At 44.3% G+C, this 19,080-nt stretch overlaps 1 protein-coding gene across 14 annotated transcripts in view; it reads right to left on the minus strand.

Moving 5' to 3' along the window:
* Nucleotides 1–19,080, minus strand: part of MSI2 (musashi RNA binding protein 2) — a 410,355-nt gene that overhangs the window by 40,321 nt on the left and 350,954 nt on the right. For 4 of the 14 annotated variants that reach the window (XM_035139776.2, XM_060268509.1, XM_060268510.1 and 1 more), the window contains exons 10-11: nucleotides 16,925–16,963; nucleotides 7,327–7,389 (exon numbers count right to left, since the gene is read on the minus strand). The exons of 2 other annotated variants lie outside the window; for them this stretch is intronic. In XM_035139776.2, coding sequence (XP_034995667.2) covers nucleotides 7,327–7,389; nucleotides 16,925–16,963 — 102 coding nt within the window. Of the gene's footprint in view, nucleotides 1–7,269; nucleotides 7,390–16,924; nucleotides 16,964–19,080 lie in introns of all 14 variants that reach the window. 8 more of the 14 variants (XM_035139782.2, XM_035139780.2, XM_035139777.2 and 5 more) reach the window with 3 other exon arrangements.

Consider the following 19,080-nt stretch of genomic DNA (forward strand, 5'->3'; position numbering starts at 1 on the left):
AATTTTCCGCTTTGCTAACTTTTAGATACGTTACCCATCTAATTTTCCTGCATCACACATTTAACAGTGGGCCCCATTCCTTGTGGTAGATTGCTGCTTAAGAGACAAGTTATATAATCATAGCTCAAGTGCATAAGATTTACAACTATACTGGCTCAATAAGGGAAGTGGCACACCTTCAATCAATGAAGGGTATGTACTTGTCATCTGGGTCAACAACATTTGGAAGGGGGGGGGCAGTCTGTGTGTTTTACGATCTGTTAGAACAATATTCTTAACTGCACACAATGAAACAATATTTAGCGTACCTTATTTTTTCCAGTGACATATGCTGAGTTAACTGCTTGGATTTAACCGTCTACACTGAGCATGCTCGGAAAATTGAACACACTCCAAACCAGCAGTGCATCTTCAGGCAAGATGTCGAACTGGGTGGGAGGGGAACGGTGATGTACCAATCTACTCTCAGCAGGGTATGTGCTGACAAAACAGTAGCAGCCACAAACCAAATGTAATGTGGCATTCAGGACTTGAATTACCAGCTGCCAACCCTACCCACTGCTGCTCATTTGGAAAACAATTTTGAGAAGCTGAGTACAGAAAACTAGGTGCAAAAAAGAAAGAAAGAAAGAAATGCAGGGAGGGAGAAGAAGCAAAAGACAATTTTGCTGGTTTGATGAGGAAGATGATGAGACTTGCCTTGGGACACCTAATATTGACTGTTCATGAAATGTTCAGTAGTGCTCGAGGGGAGGAAAAACCAAAACAGTATCCTAAAACTTGGCAATGTGGGAATGAATACAAACAGTGGCAAGTTCGTGGCGTAGCCAAATTTGCACTTTAGGCTCTAAAACCAATTCCCTTGTGCCTCTGCATACTCTGAGGGTTAGTCATTGTACCCTGTTTCTCATATTTTAAGGCATCCCCATAAAATAAGCCATAGCAGGATTTTTAAGCATTCAAGGAATATAAGCCATACCCCGAAAATAAGACATAGTGATAGGAGCAGCAGCAATGCCGGCCGCGGCAGGAGGAGGAGGAAAAAAATAAGACATCCCTTGAAAATAAGCCATAGTGTGTTTTTTTGAGGAAAAAATAAATATAAGACGTGTCTTATAATATGAGAAACACGGTACATACTCTCCATGACTTAGGTCTCCAATGGACGGCTTTCCTGCTCTGCCGGCCTGGCTTAAGGCCTCCAAAAAGGATTCGGAGCGCTAATGCAGAATATTAAGAAGGTTAATGTTCTGTAGGAAGCCTCTAGTGTACAATGCTTGCTGAAATTAAACTTGGCCTCAAATCATAAAGCACTTACATATGAGTAACTCCCATTGGCTTAAGTGGGAACTACTCACAAGTAAGTGTATTTAGAATTAAAAGAAGGGTCGCTTTTTTTCTTTTACAAAGGTCAATTGACTGCCCCCCGCCAGGGCACCGAGGGCCCTTGCAGAATAATATAATGTCCTTATTGAATTTGGTAGGCCCAAGTTTGGGAGATAATGATCAGTGTACTATGCATCCAGGTGTTCAGCATTGGTCTACACAGGTTGACCTACACTTCCAATCAAACCGCGGCTACACTGCAACTGCCATGCTCTTTCGAGCCGACAAGAACCTTATAATATCAACTCAACAATGCATGTTCTACAACTACGTCTACTGCTACCGGTTACAACTACGACAAGTGCATGCATTTAGTTCAGTCCCACAGATACATAACACTCTAAGAACAGGCAAGGGGAGATGTGAGATGTTTCACGAACAACAAGTGTTTTGTTTTATTAAGTAAGGGAAAGAAATTTTTTAAAAAACCAAAAGAGAGAAAGTGTACTAAAATAAACAAAAATAAATATATATATATTTTAAAAAGAGAGAGAAAGAGAGAGAGAGAGAGAGACATTTTTCAAGAGTTGGATATGAGTCGTTTCTTAAACCGTTTCATCTGAACAAGCAAAAAAAACATGCAACCAGCTGCTACTAACAAGAAGCTGGACACAGAGAGAGGATTAATAGGTGTGGACAAACCTTCCTGCTGAGCGTGCTCGGAAGAGTGTTTGAGAGGAGTGCACGTCCCAGTGTAAGAGAGGCCGGAAAGAATGCCTCAGAGACACCCTCTCTCACAGCAGCCCCAACCAAGCAAGAGAGAAAACAACAAGAACATAACTGCTCACACTCACCATCAAGGTCAGTAGCTCATGTTATGAGATTGGTTATAGCTGGCAAGTATAAAGGACAGTAAGGAACTGGCGAGCTCAGGATTTCAGAAGTAGGAGCAGGACTCTGGCCAGGGTGGAGGGGAGCAAGAAGGAACTCTGGGGGACCTTTCCACTTCATTCTTAGTGCAGATGGGCCTATGGCCGTAAATAAATATCTGAATCTTCTTAGTGCAGTCACTCACAAGCGGTCAACCAAGTAGACTTTGGTGCCTCCCCACGGCCAGGCAACAGAATCACTGGCCATCTCATTTTCCAGCCAAGAGGGAAGAAACTAAAGCCACAGAACTATCTGGGTAATGCATTTTACTTGCCTTTTTTAAAAAAATTCCTTTAAAAAACAAAGCAAAACCCCAAATTAACCCCGCTCCCCAACTTCACCTTTGTGAAACGAAGAAGCAAACAGCATTTTCAGGAAAGGGTGAAATCAGCTCAGTGTACTGTTAACTGGGTAGAAGAACGGACACGGTGGTCTTCCACCACCTATCCAAATAAAGCGTGTGAGGAGTGCTCCATGGAGGGGCCTGTATGCATGATGGCCCAATGCAGGAAGAATTACATGAATCAGGGCACTGGATAAACAGAGCTCCCCCATGGGGGAGGAGAAGGGCACCCACCCACTTCATGGACTGCTGACGATGCTTGGCTGAGTGTCTGAACTAGGGGGGAACTAAACACTGGTGCTTTAAATATGCCAGTGGAAAAAAATCACTTCAAACCATCAATACCTTGCCAGCAAGCTCTGCCCTAAAGGCTCCCTTCCCTACAAGTGGATTTTGCCAACAGGTACCGGTATGTGCGTCAAGCTGCCACCTCCACCAAACTGAACGGGGAAGCCTGCCCACGAAATCCAAACATGCTCGGAATCGTAACAGAAATGTGGTATTGATAGTGAAACCTGTGCATTGGAAGAGTTTGTTACAAGATGCAGACTGTCATGCCAATGTGACCCAGGTCCTGATTCATCAATAACATAATAAGCGGAAAGTGAAATGTCGTCAAGGTGGGTGTAAAGGCTTGGCTTATATGGAGGGTTGCAATGTCCTCAACAATTGCATGGTTTTAATAAGAGTCTGGCTAAGGTTTGACACATGGGCACTGCCCATGAAGGTTACCAGACAGAGCCTCCTTGGTGATAGTCCCACAGCTGCAGAACTCCCTCCCGAAAGAGATAAGATAGGCAGGCTGGAACCAATGTCATTCAGGCAGGCGGAGGTCAATAACATTCTTTTTCCTGCCAAACTTTTAGTTCGTGTTGTGGCCTGCTGGGAGGCTGGTTTCATTTGCTTTATCTTGGCTTCTCTCAATGCTCTCCAGTTGTAATTACAGAAGTGTTTTCATTGTTGTAACCTGCCTTGGGGGACATTTCAGGGCTGAAAGGAGGCATATAAATGTTTCTATAAATATGAATGAAGAAACATACAGCCCCCAACTCCCAGGCTAATATCACCCTGTGATCCTCGGATGAAAGGTAGTATAGCAATTTAGTAAATAAAAAATAAAAATAAAATAAATGTGTCCCCACCAAAATTAAAGCATAGGCCCTTGCTCCAGGGAGGGGCCATATGCCTGTGGATTGTAATTAGTGGAGTACCCTGACAGGATGCACAAGAGGCCACAGTGGGATGTGAGGACAGAATTCTCTATATCCAACAGACAGCCTTATGAAGTGTGGTTTAAAGCAGTGTTTCCCAACCTTGTGCCTCCAGCTGTTTTCAGACTACAATTCCCATCATTCCTGACCACTGGTCTTGCTAGCTAGGGATGATGGGAATTGTAGTCTCAAAACATCTGGAGGCACAAGGTTGGGAAACACTGGTTTAAAGATCCATGAACACAGACTGTTATGTTATGAACCACCCTGAGATCCGAGAATAGAGGGTGGTATACTATTTTAATAAATAATAATAATTGTGGGTACGGCAGTGCTGCAATCACATGGCCCAAATACCACCTTCTCCCCCCCCCCCCAATATTGAGAGAGATCAATAAATATATACTGAACTACTGAACTGGTGTCTTGTGGTTTAGACATTTAACATTCATACATCTTACATCTTAAGACATTTAACATTCGTACATCTTAAGACATAGGTGTGTCTTCGCTTTAGTAGTCACTTAAGTGATCTTGCAAGTGTGCCCCGAGTGATATTGCTCTAATCATCAAAATATTGAAGCCAATTACTTCCATTTGTCATTTCCCCTCTGTAATGAATCAGGCCTGAGTGCCATTAACATGAAGCTGACTCCATTGCTCTTAAATACACTTCACTATCAATGCTATTCCCTTTGATGGAAATGGCTGCAAATGGAATGCTGTCCCTGAGCTGAAGAGGCTTCTTTGTCAATGGAACCACTTCTGCACATCAACAGACAGTTTCCTTGAGGGAGCACTAGGGCAGATCTGCAAGTGCAGAGATTTTTTTTCAAAAACACACAAGTAATATATGCAGGGCACCATACTGCTCTTTAAACTTGCCATATATGTCGGTGTTAATTTCAGGGTTAGAATTTTATTTTCTTTCTTTTATTTTTGGTATCACAAAGTTAATCTGTTCTTTAAAAAAGAAAAAAAATCCAAAAAAATATAAAACAAAAACAAAAAACCAACCAAATGATATCAAGCAGAGAAATTGGCTGACACTCAGTTCAGCTGTGTTGGGACACTCTGATTAAAACAGGACAACAGTGAAGATCAGACTTAATCTGGCAGAACCCTTGTCCTTTCTGTGGGAAAACGGATCATCTCTATTTAAAATTAAACTGGAACCAAATGGGCCCAAAACGTAGGTAAGGGACGAGGGAATCGGTCAATTCTTCCTCAAATAATAAATGGAATCCTTTTCGGAAAAGGATTTTTAAAAGGAAAGGAAAAAAAAATCCCTTTGCTATCTTTGAGCAAACCAACCTTTGGACATTCCCTACATACAACGATAAACTGCTACGGATGAATCCTTTGTAGCCCCGCAAGCAGTGCCAGTTTGCATGGAACGGAGTTCTCCAAACATCCCACTTTGGACCCTAAATAATTCAGTCTCCCCACACCCACACCCGCCAAAGTTTATTGTGGTGTGTGTGTTGCTGCTTGACAGCACTTCCCCCACCTCTGGGACCTTTTGTTTTGTGTCGGTTTGAAGAGGCCTATAGCTAATGAGTGTAGAAATTTTCATGTCAAAGAACAAGCTTCATCATGAGAGAGCTGAATAAAACAGTTACCACCAAGTTGTTTGCTACATGTCTCAACGTGTACAATCTGGCTGGGGAATTTGGGCCCAATTGTGTTGTCTCCAATTGCCCCCACCGCCACCCCCAGTGCAATAACCCAGTTAATATTAGCAAGAACAAACGGCCGGATAAACGCACAAGACAGTACACAGAGATGAGCAAGCAAGATAGATTGGGGAGCAATAAAACCCACTGAAAGCAGCAGTCTACCCTTTGTCCTTGCTTTGTATTTAGGGTTCAGAATGGCTTCAGGCACAACCAAGGTATCAGCCAACAAGCAAATACAGCAAAAGAGAGGCACTGGTAAGTCTTAGCAGCCCACTCATGATTTCACTCAATTATGCCAAAGAGATAATTCACTTTCCCCTAAATTGGAATGCTAGGATATAATAGCGGCTTAACTACTTCCCCTAGCAGGAGGGGCACTGGAGAACAGAGTTGAAGGAAGTGGAGCTTTTTATAGGTGGGCACACATTTCTTATGAAACTGGAGCCAGAGTTTGCAGCAGGTAACAAAAGATGGAACAATATTCAAGCTCAAAGAGCAAATAGTATTTTTAAAGGTGTCTGCAAAAGGTTATGGTCTTCAGAGAGCCATTCCAATTTATGCCAAGGTGGAACACCCCTGATTTAGGTTGCACTCCTAAAACTGCAACTGACTCCAAACTATGATGCAATTTAGACATCATGCCATGTCGCCATTTGTGCTAACCCTAGTTTAGAACCAAAACCTTGGTATGAGCTTCCAAACATACTAGCAGACCATAGTTTAGAACAGCTTGTCTGCTGTTGTTTTCTGCCACACAGCTTCCTAAGTCCATCAAATCACTCTCCTCTCCCTTTTGGTACAGCTTCTGGAGGTCAAACAATGGCTATCAATATCACACCAAACCAGAGTTAGCACAAAATCCAGTTTGTAAATCAGCTTCCGTCATTGTATCGGATTCTGGTTTGTTGGCCAATTGCAAACTATGGTTTTGTCAATTCAAACATCACACCAGAACCATGCTTAAGTATCCCTAACCATATTTTAGTGAGATGTCTGAACTGCGAAGTAACTGGGGAGAACTATTGTTCTAGCACCCAGGTCCAGCTGACCAGATTTGCCACCTAAAAATGGCAAGAGAGAAGGCAAAGCTGCACTGCTCACCCTATTCTGTATAATACTAGACCTGTTCACATTGGCCAGATCTGGAGTGTCCCCATTTCAAAGGGCAGGGACACAGTCTCCAGTTCCCTTTTCTCACGAAACAGATGAATAAATGGAACTTATTAAATAGCTGGACACTAAGCTGATTTGTAGGAGTTTGATCATGGTACCCTCCATAGAACAAAGTTTGACAAAACATTCCTAAACACCATAATTTGGAATCCTTGCTGATATTAATGGATATGTGGTTTCTTGCTTTGGATTGGGCCACCACTGAGAGTAACTTAACGGTACTCACTGCATTCGTCCCAAACATTAAAGTTGGAGATGCAGGTTGCTGTCCTAACAAGTTGAGGAATTAACAGGTATGTATATGTGGCTGTGAGTGTGATTGCATTGTTAGCCCAGTGCAAACTGTGGAGAAAGGAAAACTTTTGTTGTCCATGACATTTTCATAAAAGGTCCAGTTGACAGCTCCCAGAAGGGTGGTCTTTGTATTGGGTGGAAGCGCAAAGACCACCTGGTCTTACAGCCTATCCTCTGCTCTGAGTTTTATGGGCTCTGCTTGTAGTATTTGGTTTTGTTTGGTGGGTCTCCCCGCACCCCCAGATCACTGTGAGAAAAGTCAGAGAAAGGGATGGACAGCTGCAGCCACACAGAATACCGACAGAGCTTTTACCTGGCCCTGCATTCTGAAGGTATGCCATGTAGCCGCCTCTTCCACGGCCCCCCCTACCTGATCCTCTTGCTGCTGCCACTGCCGCTGCTGCTACTGGTCCATAGGCTGCTGCCGGAAAACCTGGCCGTGGGGAAAAACAAGAAGGGGTAAGAGGAAAGGTGCGATGGACAGCCAGTGTTAACAACGGCCACAACAAAAGAGGCAGGTTAAGGGCGAGCATGAGGGGGAACAACTGTGTGTGTGGATGAGAAAGCATTGATTGCAGAGGAGTCTGGGTGGGTCTTAAGAGTGGAAGCGCTTTGATGCCATTCCCTTTTTCCTGCAAGGTAAAAGTGGCAGCTGCCCATGGGACATAATAATGGGGAAATTCAGAGCAATTCAGCACAGTTGTAAATGGGAGCGGAGACGGGAGCCTATATTCCTTCTTATTTTGTGCAAAAATTCAAAATCAACATGTGAGTGGATCTTCCATTGAAGCAGCACAAAACGGAACTCCCGGGTCAAAGCAGAAGGCAGGCAGTGAGCCTTAGATCCAGTGATTTGGGCTGGGGGAGAAAAGTGCTTGAAGGGATGAGTGTGGTGGGGGGAAGAAGCAAGCTTCAACTCCTGCCAAGCACTGCACTCTATTGCTATGAACATCAAAGCCCCCACCAGGTCCAGCATCAATACACAGCACACTCTGGCAGCTATATATATATATAATAGTATTTCTGGAATCCTGCTGAGTGAGGGACACCCTTTTAATCCTCCACAATGCTCTGAATGGAGGTTATGGAAGGGGCACTGTGGGAAACAAAAATGGAAGCTTCCCCAGACACAACTGCCTGGTGCTCATCCGAGTGCTGCTGCTGTGTGTCACTGCCACCAGGTAAGGCTACAGGGAGGTCATTGATGTGGGAGGGAGCCCAAAAGGCCCATCATTGTTGAGGGTTCCTCTCATACCTAGAGCTGGCCCTGTGCCCTGCCTAGATGCGAATGAGGAAGACTCCTGGATATGGCTACACTGAGATCGGTCTGCAGAGACAGGGCAGGGCAGAAGGTTATGCGGAAGGCAATTCTACAGGCCAAGAGTCTGCAAGTGCTGACAGTCAAGTCAAGGATCTGTAGAACAGCAGTTGGGGCTGCACAATAGGGACCAGCCACCATTGAGGAGGAGGAACTTCTCAAAAGCAATAAGGAGCTGGTAATCAAAGATGCCCTGGGCTACGGGGAGAAGGAGATGCTGGGAGGGTTTTCTGGCCTTTGTCAAATTTTGTCCAGGGATGTTGGTGCAGTCCTCTGAGCTTGGGTTCAGAAACAAGCTTTAGTGGCTTGTTAAAACTCCACCTCAAATGAGGGGTTAGCTTTTAAAAGCCCCCAATTCCCCCCCCCCGGTTTTAATCAGAATGTGAGCTTGCTTTTCCCCTGCCTATTCCTGCCAGCCATCCCAGAACACACTCTCCTCCCTTACCTTCCACTGACAGGGGTGGATCTTGGTAATATGATGCCTTGGGCGAGGCCAAAATTTGACACTGCCCTTGTGCCGCATTCCCAAAATCTGGTAGGTGAGATGCCGGGCTTTGGGACGGAGGCATGAGTATTCTGGCAGGGTCCTGGAGTCCTCCTGTCTCCTTCCCAAAGCTCGGCAAGCACTTACTAGGCTTTGGAAAGGAGGCAGGAAGGCACCCCCTCAGCCTGGCGCCCTGTGTGGGGGAACTAGTCTTGCTGCCCTAAATCTACTTCTGCCATTGAAGCTGTAGCAGTGGCAGCAGCAGCAAAAGTTCCAAGTACATAGGGAGAAGAGAGGAGAGGGTTTCCACCCTCTCTCATTACTTCCGTCATGCAGTCGGAGCAGCCTTCTGGGGAAGAAGACAGCATAGGAGATGTAGTTGCCTTGCCCCTACAGAATCCATATACCCACCCAAATTTGATCTTAAATGAGGGCAGTGGCTCTTCAGAGAACTACATCTGTCACAGTTCCCCATGGGCCAGTAGTTTGTTAGCTAACATGTTGGTCTGCTTTCAGTGCTGCTACCATTACTTCAAAATTAAGATCATGAAACTGGGAGCGTGTGGGGAGACCTTTAAAGGAAGGAGAAGGCAGAAAGGCTGATAATTTCTCTGAGCCCTCGGAGTGGCTCAGAAAAATCACCCAAGTTCCTCTCATTTTTCCCAAAGAACTTAAGTAATTTCAGAGTTAATTTAAGGTGAGCTTTGGAGAACTCTAATTTGTATTGCCAATTTTGGTTGTGATGACAAAAGACAGGAGGCACACTTAGCCAGTGATTACGCTGCTCATAGTTCGTCATTATGAAGACAACCATATGGAGGCCAGAGACAAAGAAAATAAAAGAGGATTCGGAAAGCAGAGGAAACGATAAAAAGAGAGAAAAAGAACTCAGCCAACTACAAGCCTGCTAGCTCTAGTTCTATCACTGTAGCTACATGTATTGCTAACAGGGAAAAACTGAACAGAAGTGAGAGGCTAAAGTGTCTCTAAACTACTGCAAAATATGAATTAAGAGACATACTTGCATTTAAATATGGTAATAGGGCTGTTGGAGGAAAAAAAACATTCCAGGTAAATAAATGCAGCTGTCCTCGGAGCCCGTCCCCCATACACAAAATATTTGCTCAAAGAAAAGCTAGGTCCCATTCTCATTAAATGTAGAGGTTAATTGGCATGCTCTTCAATTGTGGTGCTGAAGTGGTTATCAAGGTTGCAGTGGCTGGGCAGGAAAGAAAAGAGAAACTGCTTGCAGAGACTAGACCCAAGCAAGTGCAAAAGCTTAATCATTTTCAGTATGTCCACACCTGGATGCCATATCAGCTGGGATGGGCATGCCGGTCACCTATCAAGTACTGTACACCTGCTTCCAGAGGCTGCCACACCCCAGATCTAGCAATCATGTTTTCTTATGACACTTGTGTACAACATCAGGGTGAACAATAGAGGGATAGGATGGGTGTCAACAACAGCAGGAATGGAAGAGGAAGGAAGTTTGTCTGGATGTTTGCTACTGAAAGGCAAAGATGTGTAACAATTTAACAGATTACTTTCTGGACCAAACAACTGGAAGCTAAAGGAAGTTTTTCCTTGTCCCTTCCCAAAAATCCTTGCTCAGTCATAGCACCAGTCCCTCAGCTTGCCTATACAATAGCTCTTGCTTCCTAGTTGCCATGATGCCATTTTTGGGTCATGTAGTGTAGCCAAAGGTAGATTGGGGGGGAGGGCTGGGGGGGAGCCTTGATTACTTTTAACAGTGACTCAGATTCTCTGCTCCTCATAGACCTCTGCCTGAGACATTTTATCACCCAAGAGGAGGCACAACACATCCCAAGACTCCTCTCTGATACCAGCCTTGGAGTACACCTTTCAGGCTGCATTTATAGACTTCTTACTTTTTTTTGAATGTTTTCCTCTGAGGATCTCAGGGCAGCAGACATGGGTCTTCCTTTGCTGCAAATAGACCTTTCACTCATACCCTGCGAGGTAGGTTAGTCTAAGATATAGAAACTCTGCCTGAGGTCACTTAGTAAAGTTCATGGTGATTTGAACCCAGGCCTCACTTGTCTACAGCATCTATTGGCCTATCCTTGCCTTTACACACTGCTTTGTACACACTTGTAAGAATACAGCTGCTCCAAACATGTTGCACACTTCCTCGTGCAGTTCTTACTACGAGACAAGCTGTTTTTATGAAAGTAGATAGCACCCACTTCACTACAGAACGCTTCTTTCAATTGTTATTTCCTAGTGTGATACCATCACCTGCAACTCGCAACTCCAAGGAGTTCAGATCTTGAGGTGCAGTGAATGGGTACTGCCCAAAACAGCTGTATCTGCACTCCCACCAAATAATTAAGCTTTAGATGCTCTTCAAATAAGCAATGTAGCTGTTGGTATTTGTGGCACTCTGAAACCATCATCAAAGCTTAATATGAAATATGGTGCTAGCCTTCCAACATCATGGAGTGCTTGGCTGGATAGCAGAGTTATTAAATGCTGCTTAAGAACCAGGAAAGCATCGTGCTTTTAATAGAATGGCAAGGCACAATATGGCACATAATATGTAATATGGAGGTTCCTCCAGATGTTTCGGATGGCAACTCCTCTCATCCTGTGAGCTGCCCAGCTCCGTTCAAGATGTACTGGGGTACAAGGCTCTAAATGACCTGGGACCAAAGTACCACCCATTTCCAAATTTTCAATTTGCCAGGGTGGGGGTGTCCTGCTTGTGGTCACATCAATAGGAATAGCATGAGGGACAGGGACACAAGATAAGGCACTCTTAGTGGAGGCACCCCAGCTGTGGATCACCCTAAGGAGTTTTCTGCATTCAGAAACACAAAAAAAGACTTTCATTATAATTGTCAATGTTAATCCAGGTTTTTGGCTAGTAGCTTTATGGAGTTTTTATACCACAGTTTGCAATACATTAAAGTCATCTTTCAAATTGTAAAAGTTATTATTGTGAACCGCCCTGGGTTCACCTTGGGAAGAAAGGGCACGCTGTACATTTGAAACCGTAAATAAATCCATGCTGGGTAGGGTTGATGGGAGTTCCAGCCCACAACATCTAAATAGCACCATGTTGCTTCCCTTGCGGCACAGGCTGGAAGAATATAAATCAGAGATATAGTTCAGAGATCAGGCTTGAGGGTGGTAGTCACATGTTTTCCCAAGTCTGGCTTCTTGCCTTTACTTGGGGGAGGAAAGAATCCCTGTAGGCCACCCTCAGCGTGATTTCAGGTGTTCCTTTCAATAAAAATAAGAATGTTATGACTGGAGTCATCAGCAAAGGCTGGGGCCTACAGCAAGAAAGGACACATTTTGTTTTGAGTGTGAGCTACATTCCCTTCCCTAACCCAATGGATCCAGGACAACAGGCTGCCGTACTAGGGCGTGTTGAATTTTCAAACTTTCAAATTCCACTTGGTAAGTAAAATGTGTGTAAAATTGCATAGAAATCATTAAAAATGATTGCAAAGTACTTGCAGTTAGGTATTATTATTATTATTATTATTATTATTATTATTATTATTATTATTGAAAGCAGTTTATGTGCTTCTTCGACAATTGTAGACCTACCAAGCTAAATGTTATCCAATCACAAATATAGTAACAGGTTTAATTCCTCACACCCAAGAACATATTTTAAAGATGCCTCTGAAGAAATTTGCAAAAAAATAAGTTTTACCTCCAAAATGCCATGCCATACAGCCATGCCTCATCTTGCGCGCATCCCTTTTATGATGTTCTTCTCAAATCAATTCAAATGCTGAACTAAAAAACTCAGATGCCACTTTATTTTTCAATATGTCTTTTGGACAACTGGGTGAAAAAGTTGCCACAAACTTGAAAGCCACTATCAACAACAACAACAACATCATCTGTATGCTATGGGTTTCCCATCCAAAATACCTTGGGGGGGGGCGAGACACAATTTCCAAGCACTCAAAAAACAGCATCTTGTTTCACTTCAAGGCTGGTCCTCAAAGGATGGGAAGCAGAGCCAGTCCTGATCAAGAACTTCCATCCTACAGATCCTGTGCTGTGCCAGCTTATTAAAGTTTGAAGGAGGACACCTGAGACTCCATTGCAACCTAGTGTGTTATCCAAAGGCCCAAACACTACTGTCCCTGCTGAACAGATCTCTCAAGCTCCTTTGTCTGTGTTGCACTTCTAATTGCCTGGAGAAAAACAAGACGCCAGAGCCATTCAAAAGCACTAAAGTGGATTTAGGCATTCCAATTAGCAGATATTTTACAATTAATGTTTTGAATGGGCTCCAGCGCTGCCCAAGAAAGCCCCCAGGATTCCGATCAATTTCATGCTGCCTTTATTTGTCAGCGAGACCTAAAGCTGGCATTTAGAGTTCAATTTTTCACAGATAATATTCTACCCCCCCATGCTTCCTGCATCAATAGGTTCCCTAACAGCCATGTTGGGGAGAAGGACACATCTGGGTTTGACGTAGAAGCCCTTAGGCCCCAATTTGGTGAGAGGCTCTGTTCGAGCAAGTGTTTTCTCCACAGCGGAAACAACATCATGAGGGGAAGGCAAGCAGTCTTATTATTAACATTATCAATTCACTTCTGACCTCACATTTCATCTGACAGGTTTAAAAGAACTTGGAACAGCACAATGCTTGCCTGGTGGTATGCTGTTGCTTTTCAAGAAAAACTGTAAAAAATATCTTCTTTTGGACTATTTAATAAACGTTATTGACTCGCTGATTTAAACAAATGCTCAAGTATGTCATTGAAACCACCGAGACTGACTGTGCTGAACTTTGGTTGGGTGGTGTCTGGTGTTTCTTGAGCTGAAGGGGTTCTTAAAGGTAAAGGGACCCCTGACCATTAGGTCTAGTCGTGACCGACTCTGGGGTTGCGCGCTCATCTCGCATTATTGGCCGAGGGAGCTGGCATACAGCTTCCGGGTCATGTGGCCAGCATGACAAAGCCGCTTCTGGTGAACCAGAGCAGTGCACAGAAATGCCGTTTACCTTCCCGCTGTAGCGGTCCCTATTTATCTACTTGCACTTTGACGTGTTTTCGAACTGCTAGGTTGGCAGGAGCTGGGACCGAGCAACGGGAGCTCACCCCGCCGCAGGGATTCGAACCGCCGACCTTCTGATCTGATCTGCTGCTGGAGGAAGGTGATCAAGAACTACAGCTCTCCTCTAGGAAACATCCAGTGAAGGAAAGCCCATCGCCCCTTTAGGTGTGTTATGAGGTCACTTTTTTATCAGCTTGTTTGAGGGAGTGGTAATTTAATAATTTCAAAAGCCCAACAAACAAGGGACTGAACAAAAGCACTAGATTGCTGGCTCTAAAAAGGCAAAACACCTGTATGGCATTAAAACTTACCTTGCCATTATGTTCTCAAACAGGGATTAAATGTGATGACAAAGGTTTCATTCAGACAGGCTTGGGCTTCGGGAGGAAAAATGGAAAGAGCAAATCATTTTTACGCGTGCCCAATTTAAGTGCCAAGTCTGTGGCTTAGTTCGGATTGCCCTTTAGTGACCAAGAGGCCTGAAGGGAATTAAGCAAAGTGGAATGTGACGTACTGAATCCACAGCCTAAGGCCTTTCATAGGTGCCACATGAAAAGATGCTCAGGAAAGTGTTCTTTTCCATGGTCTAAAAGTTCACATAAAGGAAGATGCACAAGAATGAGGAAAGCACCAACAGTATCACTGATTTTATCCTTTTAAAAAGCACTTATTCCCCTCCCTTTGCAGAATATGTAGTCTTCAAAATACAAGTCTGTGGTTAGGTTCATACAATACCTGTCCTAGGTCAAAATATTGTAAAGCCAAGAATTCAACAACTGTCTTCAGGTTGAACAGAGAGAAATAAAGCAAAAGGAAATTTTGATAACCTTTTCCCCCCAAACATAGTTTCCAATCCCTTTGATCAGCCTGGAAAAAGAGTTAAGAGGCTCCCAGCTGCTCCTGCAAATAGAGACTCTCTTTCATGGTTCCTTTAACTGGGCCAGGCTGAGGCTACGTTTGGAAAAGGCAAAAGCAGGAAATGTCTGGGGTGTAATATTATTATGAGCAATTTACTTTAAAAACTTGTGTATTGATTTACAATCCTGGGGTGAACATGAAATACCACTGCTGATTTCTTTCTCCCCCAGATCAGTAATCCACACAGCTCCAGAAGAGCTGTAAATTTTTTTCGGATGTAATATTAAAACTGCCACTGCAAGAGTTATAACTAATAACTATGGCATGTGATGCCTGCACTCCCCACAGAAGTTACCCATGTAACACAAGGACTGTGCCTATGCTTTAACACATAGAACCCTTGCCTCTTCCATCCCAACTATCATCTACTGAGATACGTAGCTGTTCACATGGTACAGAAGGGAAACAAAGGCCAGGAAGGCATGAATTTGATCAAAACTCTCCAGAGAATTCATAGTTGAGCTACAGTTCAAAATCTGATTTTCTCAGGTTTGACTACAAACATGCTGCTGGAAGAACTTCACTATGGAGTGGTACAGAAATGCAAATAAACAAATGAAATCCTCCTCATTGGATCATGCTGCCTCTAAAGCAGGACTAGGTGTACTCCAGATGTTTTGGACTACAAATCCCATGAGCCTGTGCCAACACGGCTGTGCTTGGTGGGGCTGATGGGCATCAGGAGGGGGAAAGTTAAACTAGAGAGTTAGAGAATGCCTGCAAGGTCTGCATTTTGGCAATCAATGAATACTCAAGCCTGAACCCAGTGAAAAATAGCTTGTGGAGGGTGAGCCAGTTCTTTATCCAGCCCCTGGGCTGAAAAGGGGTTCCCCACCCCTGGTTTAGGGTTTTAAAGTTCAAACCCAGCACCTTCCACTGAGCCAAGAAACCAACTAGAAGTTAATGAACTTGTTTCAAAACTGGGATCATGCAATCTCCGGGGGCTTCCCCAGTTAACATGGGGAGCTAAATACTGAACTAGTTTGGAGATTTGATAAGTCTTCAAGGGCAGCCCCACACTGAGCATGCTGCAAATCCAATCTGGATGTCACCAAAGCATGAATTACCATGGCTCTAGGTCGTTCCTCTCCGCGAAAGAGTTCAATATTGGCCAAAGTCACTACTGGGGCATCTGGCATAAGAACATGGCTGACACTGAGTCAGACCATTGTGCCCATCCAAGTCACTATTTTTGACACTGACTGGCAGCAGCTCTCCAGGACTAGAGTGGGGGGGGGGGTTCTCCCAGTCTTCCTGGAGATGTCAGGGTTTGAACCTGGGACCTTCTGCACACAAAGCAGATATTCCTACCTGTGAGCTTATGATCCTTCATCAAGGAGCATTGCCAAACCCAAATCACATATAAGCTGGAAACCAGTCTTTAGGGCAGAGCTTTCCAAACTGTGTGTCGCGACACATTAGTGTGCCGGTTGCTTTGTATAGTAGGCCTATCGCGCAAACACTCCCCATGCTCCTCCCGGGGCTGGAAAGGGGTTAGTTTAACCTCCAGTTTGCTAGTAAAACTGAATTACTGTGTTGCAAAATGATGCATATCTAAAAAAGCATGTCACCAACATGAAAAGTTTGGAAGCTCTGCTTTAGGGGAAGTACAACCCTGTCCAATATAGGCTATATATCTCCCGCATCGGCCAGATTCCCAGCCAACAATACATGTGTCTTTTCAAATTTTGTTCACACTCATCTAATTCACGGCTGACTTAAGGCCCCTATTTAGAATTCACACTGTCTTCCCAGGGTCAGATGAAAGGGAGAGTTAGAATTGGGTATGACTGATCTACTTATGACGCCGCACTCCAGACATTGCACGTCTGGATGATCTCATCCAGTCATTTCATGAAATGTTAAATACCATGAGTGACATGATGGAACCTCTTGTTGCATTCTGAGCTGCATATTACAGATGCACCCCTAGGCAAGTCTCACTTTGGTCACAACCCAAAAAAGGATGCTGTCAGTGCAAATCTTCCTAGTGCCCTGGTGAGTATTTGTTCCATCTCCCATTGAAACCAAAGTACACAAAGCCAGGAATGTTTTGCAGAGATTATTAAAAGCACAACAGAGATGTCCATCATTGCATCAAGAGAGACAGAATTCTACTAAAAAGTTCCCGGGGGGGGGGGGGGAAGAGGACGGACGAAGAGGTGGTTTTAAAACTTTTAAGTGTAATGAACTTGCCTGGGTAACTGGGTTTGATTGAAGATCCCACGGTAAGCACTAAAAATCCATAGAATCAAATATAGGCATTACTGGGCAGCACAGCAAGCTGTAAACTAATTTGAGAAAAATTGCACGACCTCAAAATTTAATCCGTTTCCCCCTCTCTTTCTCTCTCCAAAGAAATAGTTTAACCCTGTGCTTTAAAATGCCAAATAGAAGGTATACAAACAGAGTAGGCTCTCCTGGGTGCTTCAGACGGATTAATCCTGTTAACATTTTTAACATCTGCCCAAGAGTGCTTTATTTTGACAGCCACGTTAAGTGTTTCCCTTTGTCTTTAAATGCTGCTCTAGATCAAGCTTATTAAAATATATTTCACCGGGTCAGGAAATTAGTGCATTTTGGGCTCAGTAGTGGCACGCATAATGAGGTCATCATTAGAGAGCCTACTCTGGTATTCCAGGCACAGGAGCTGACAAGAACAGAGGCCTCAAAAGAAGGGAGTGTGCAAGCAAGAATCCCCTAGGGTCTGGTTGGGTTGGGGGTTTTCCTCCCCAGCCTCCACATCCTTTCCTCTTACCCTCCCACCCTGGTAGATGGCCCATGGGGACTGAAAAGCAGTTGCCCAGGTTTTCCAGGTTTGAGGGAGAAAACAGTTGGGAAGCATGTGGAGGTTCAGACTATGAAGAACTGTAGCCAAAAACGTGAAAATTCCTAACGGGGGGTGGGGAAATCAATGCACAACAGCCAGAGCATAAATAGTGCAGGTAGCCTGAATATTATTTAACATTGTTTTGCGGCGAACAGCTGGATAGAAAAGTTATCTGCTGCTGCCATTAATATTACTAGGCCACAGGCTCACAGTTGCCTATACAGTGGTACCTCGGGTTAAGAACTTAATTTGTTCTTAACCTGAAACTGTTCTTAACCTGAGGTACCACTTTAGCCAATGGGGCCTCGTGCTGCTGCTGCACAATTTCTGTTCTCATCCTGAAGCAAAGCTCTTAACCCGAGTTACTATTTCTGGGTTAGCAGAGTCTGTAATTTGAAGCGTCTGTAACCTTAAGTGCCTGTAACCCGAGGTACCACTGTATCAGATATTTGCAGCCTAAAAACACCACCACCACACATTTTGGACCATTTCCCTGATCAGCTTTTATGGTTCCCTATACCAGGTTACCACTTAACAAAGGGTCACTGGCACTTTGCTGATAGATTTTGCCCAACTTGCAATGCTCTTGGAAATTGCTCTATACATACGCACCAGGCAACAGCAAACACTCAGAGGCACCGAGATGCCTTGGAAGCAAAACAGGCTGGCCATGTGATTCACTTGACCCCAGTCCTCCAGTGGGACAACCCTCTTTCTACTCGCCATGCACCTGTGCTTCCATTTGTGCTGTTTGGCTTCTGTGAATAATAGTTAATGGAAAGTCTCCCAGCAGCTGCACCTGTGGGTCCCTCCAAATGAACTGTGAGAAGGAATGAGGGGTGGACTGTTCCTGGCCCCATTTGGAATGGACCAGATTAAAAAAACAGAAATTTAGAAATAAAATTCCAAAAATGTATATACATGCATCCCTTTGAAATTCTGAGCCTGCTTCAGATTTAAAGGAGCCACAACCTGCTGATAGCCTACACACTCGGGATGATAGCTGCAGCCCTTCCTTGTCTGGGCAACATTGTGAAAGGGTCTGAAGGAGGCAGCAAGGGTTTATGGAGCAAAGGCAAGATTTCCCAGTGCCTGGCATGCAGCCATTGGCAACATCCCACTTGCTAGAAGGAACTTCCTCCCTTCATTCCATCACACCTGGAACATCGAAGAAGAAAAGTGGGTGAATGGGTTAGGAAAGAAGAACCTGAAATTCTTCCCTGGCGCAGATGTTTAACCAAACTGAAGATGAACTTTCAGGATTTCAGATTGCTGGCCTCCTAATACTGAAGTTCCAAGCCAGGTAATACAAAATCTGGTGATAGTGTAAATTTCTAGATGTTGCTTGTAGGACATTTCCTGATTTGATCTGCAGATCACTAGAAGACCCTCAGGACCAGACCCTGAGTGGATAGAGAGATGATGTGCAGCTGCTGCAAAGGAGAGAAGCCCCACGTCTCCCCTACTCTCTTCCCAGCCACTGAGGCTGTCAATGAGGAGAAGTGGGGCAAGCGGCCACAAT

This window comes from Zootoca vivipara, chromosome 15 (assembly GCF_963506605.1).
Source record: "Zootoca vivipara chromosome 15, rZooViv1.1, whole genome shotgun sequence".
NCBI lineage: Eukaryota > Metazoa > Chordata > Lepidosauria > Squamata > Lacertidae > Zootoca > Zootoca vivipara.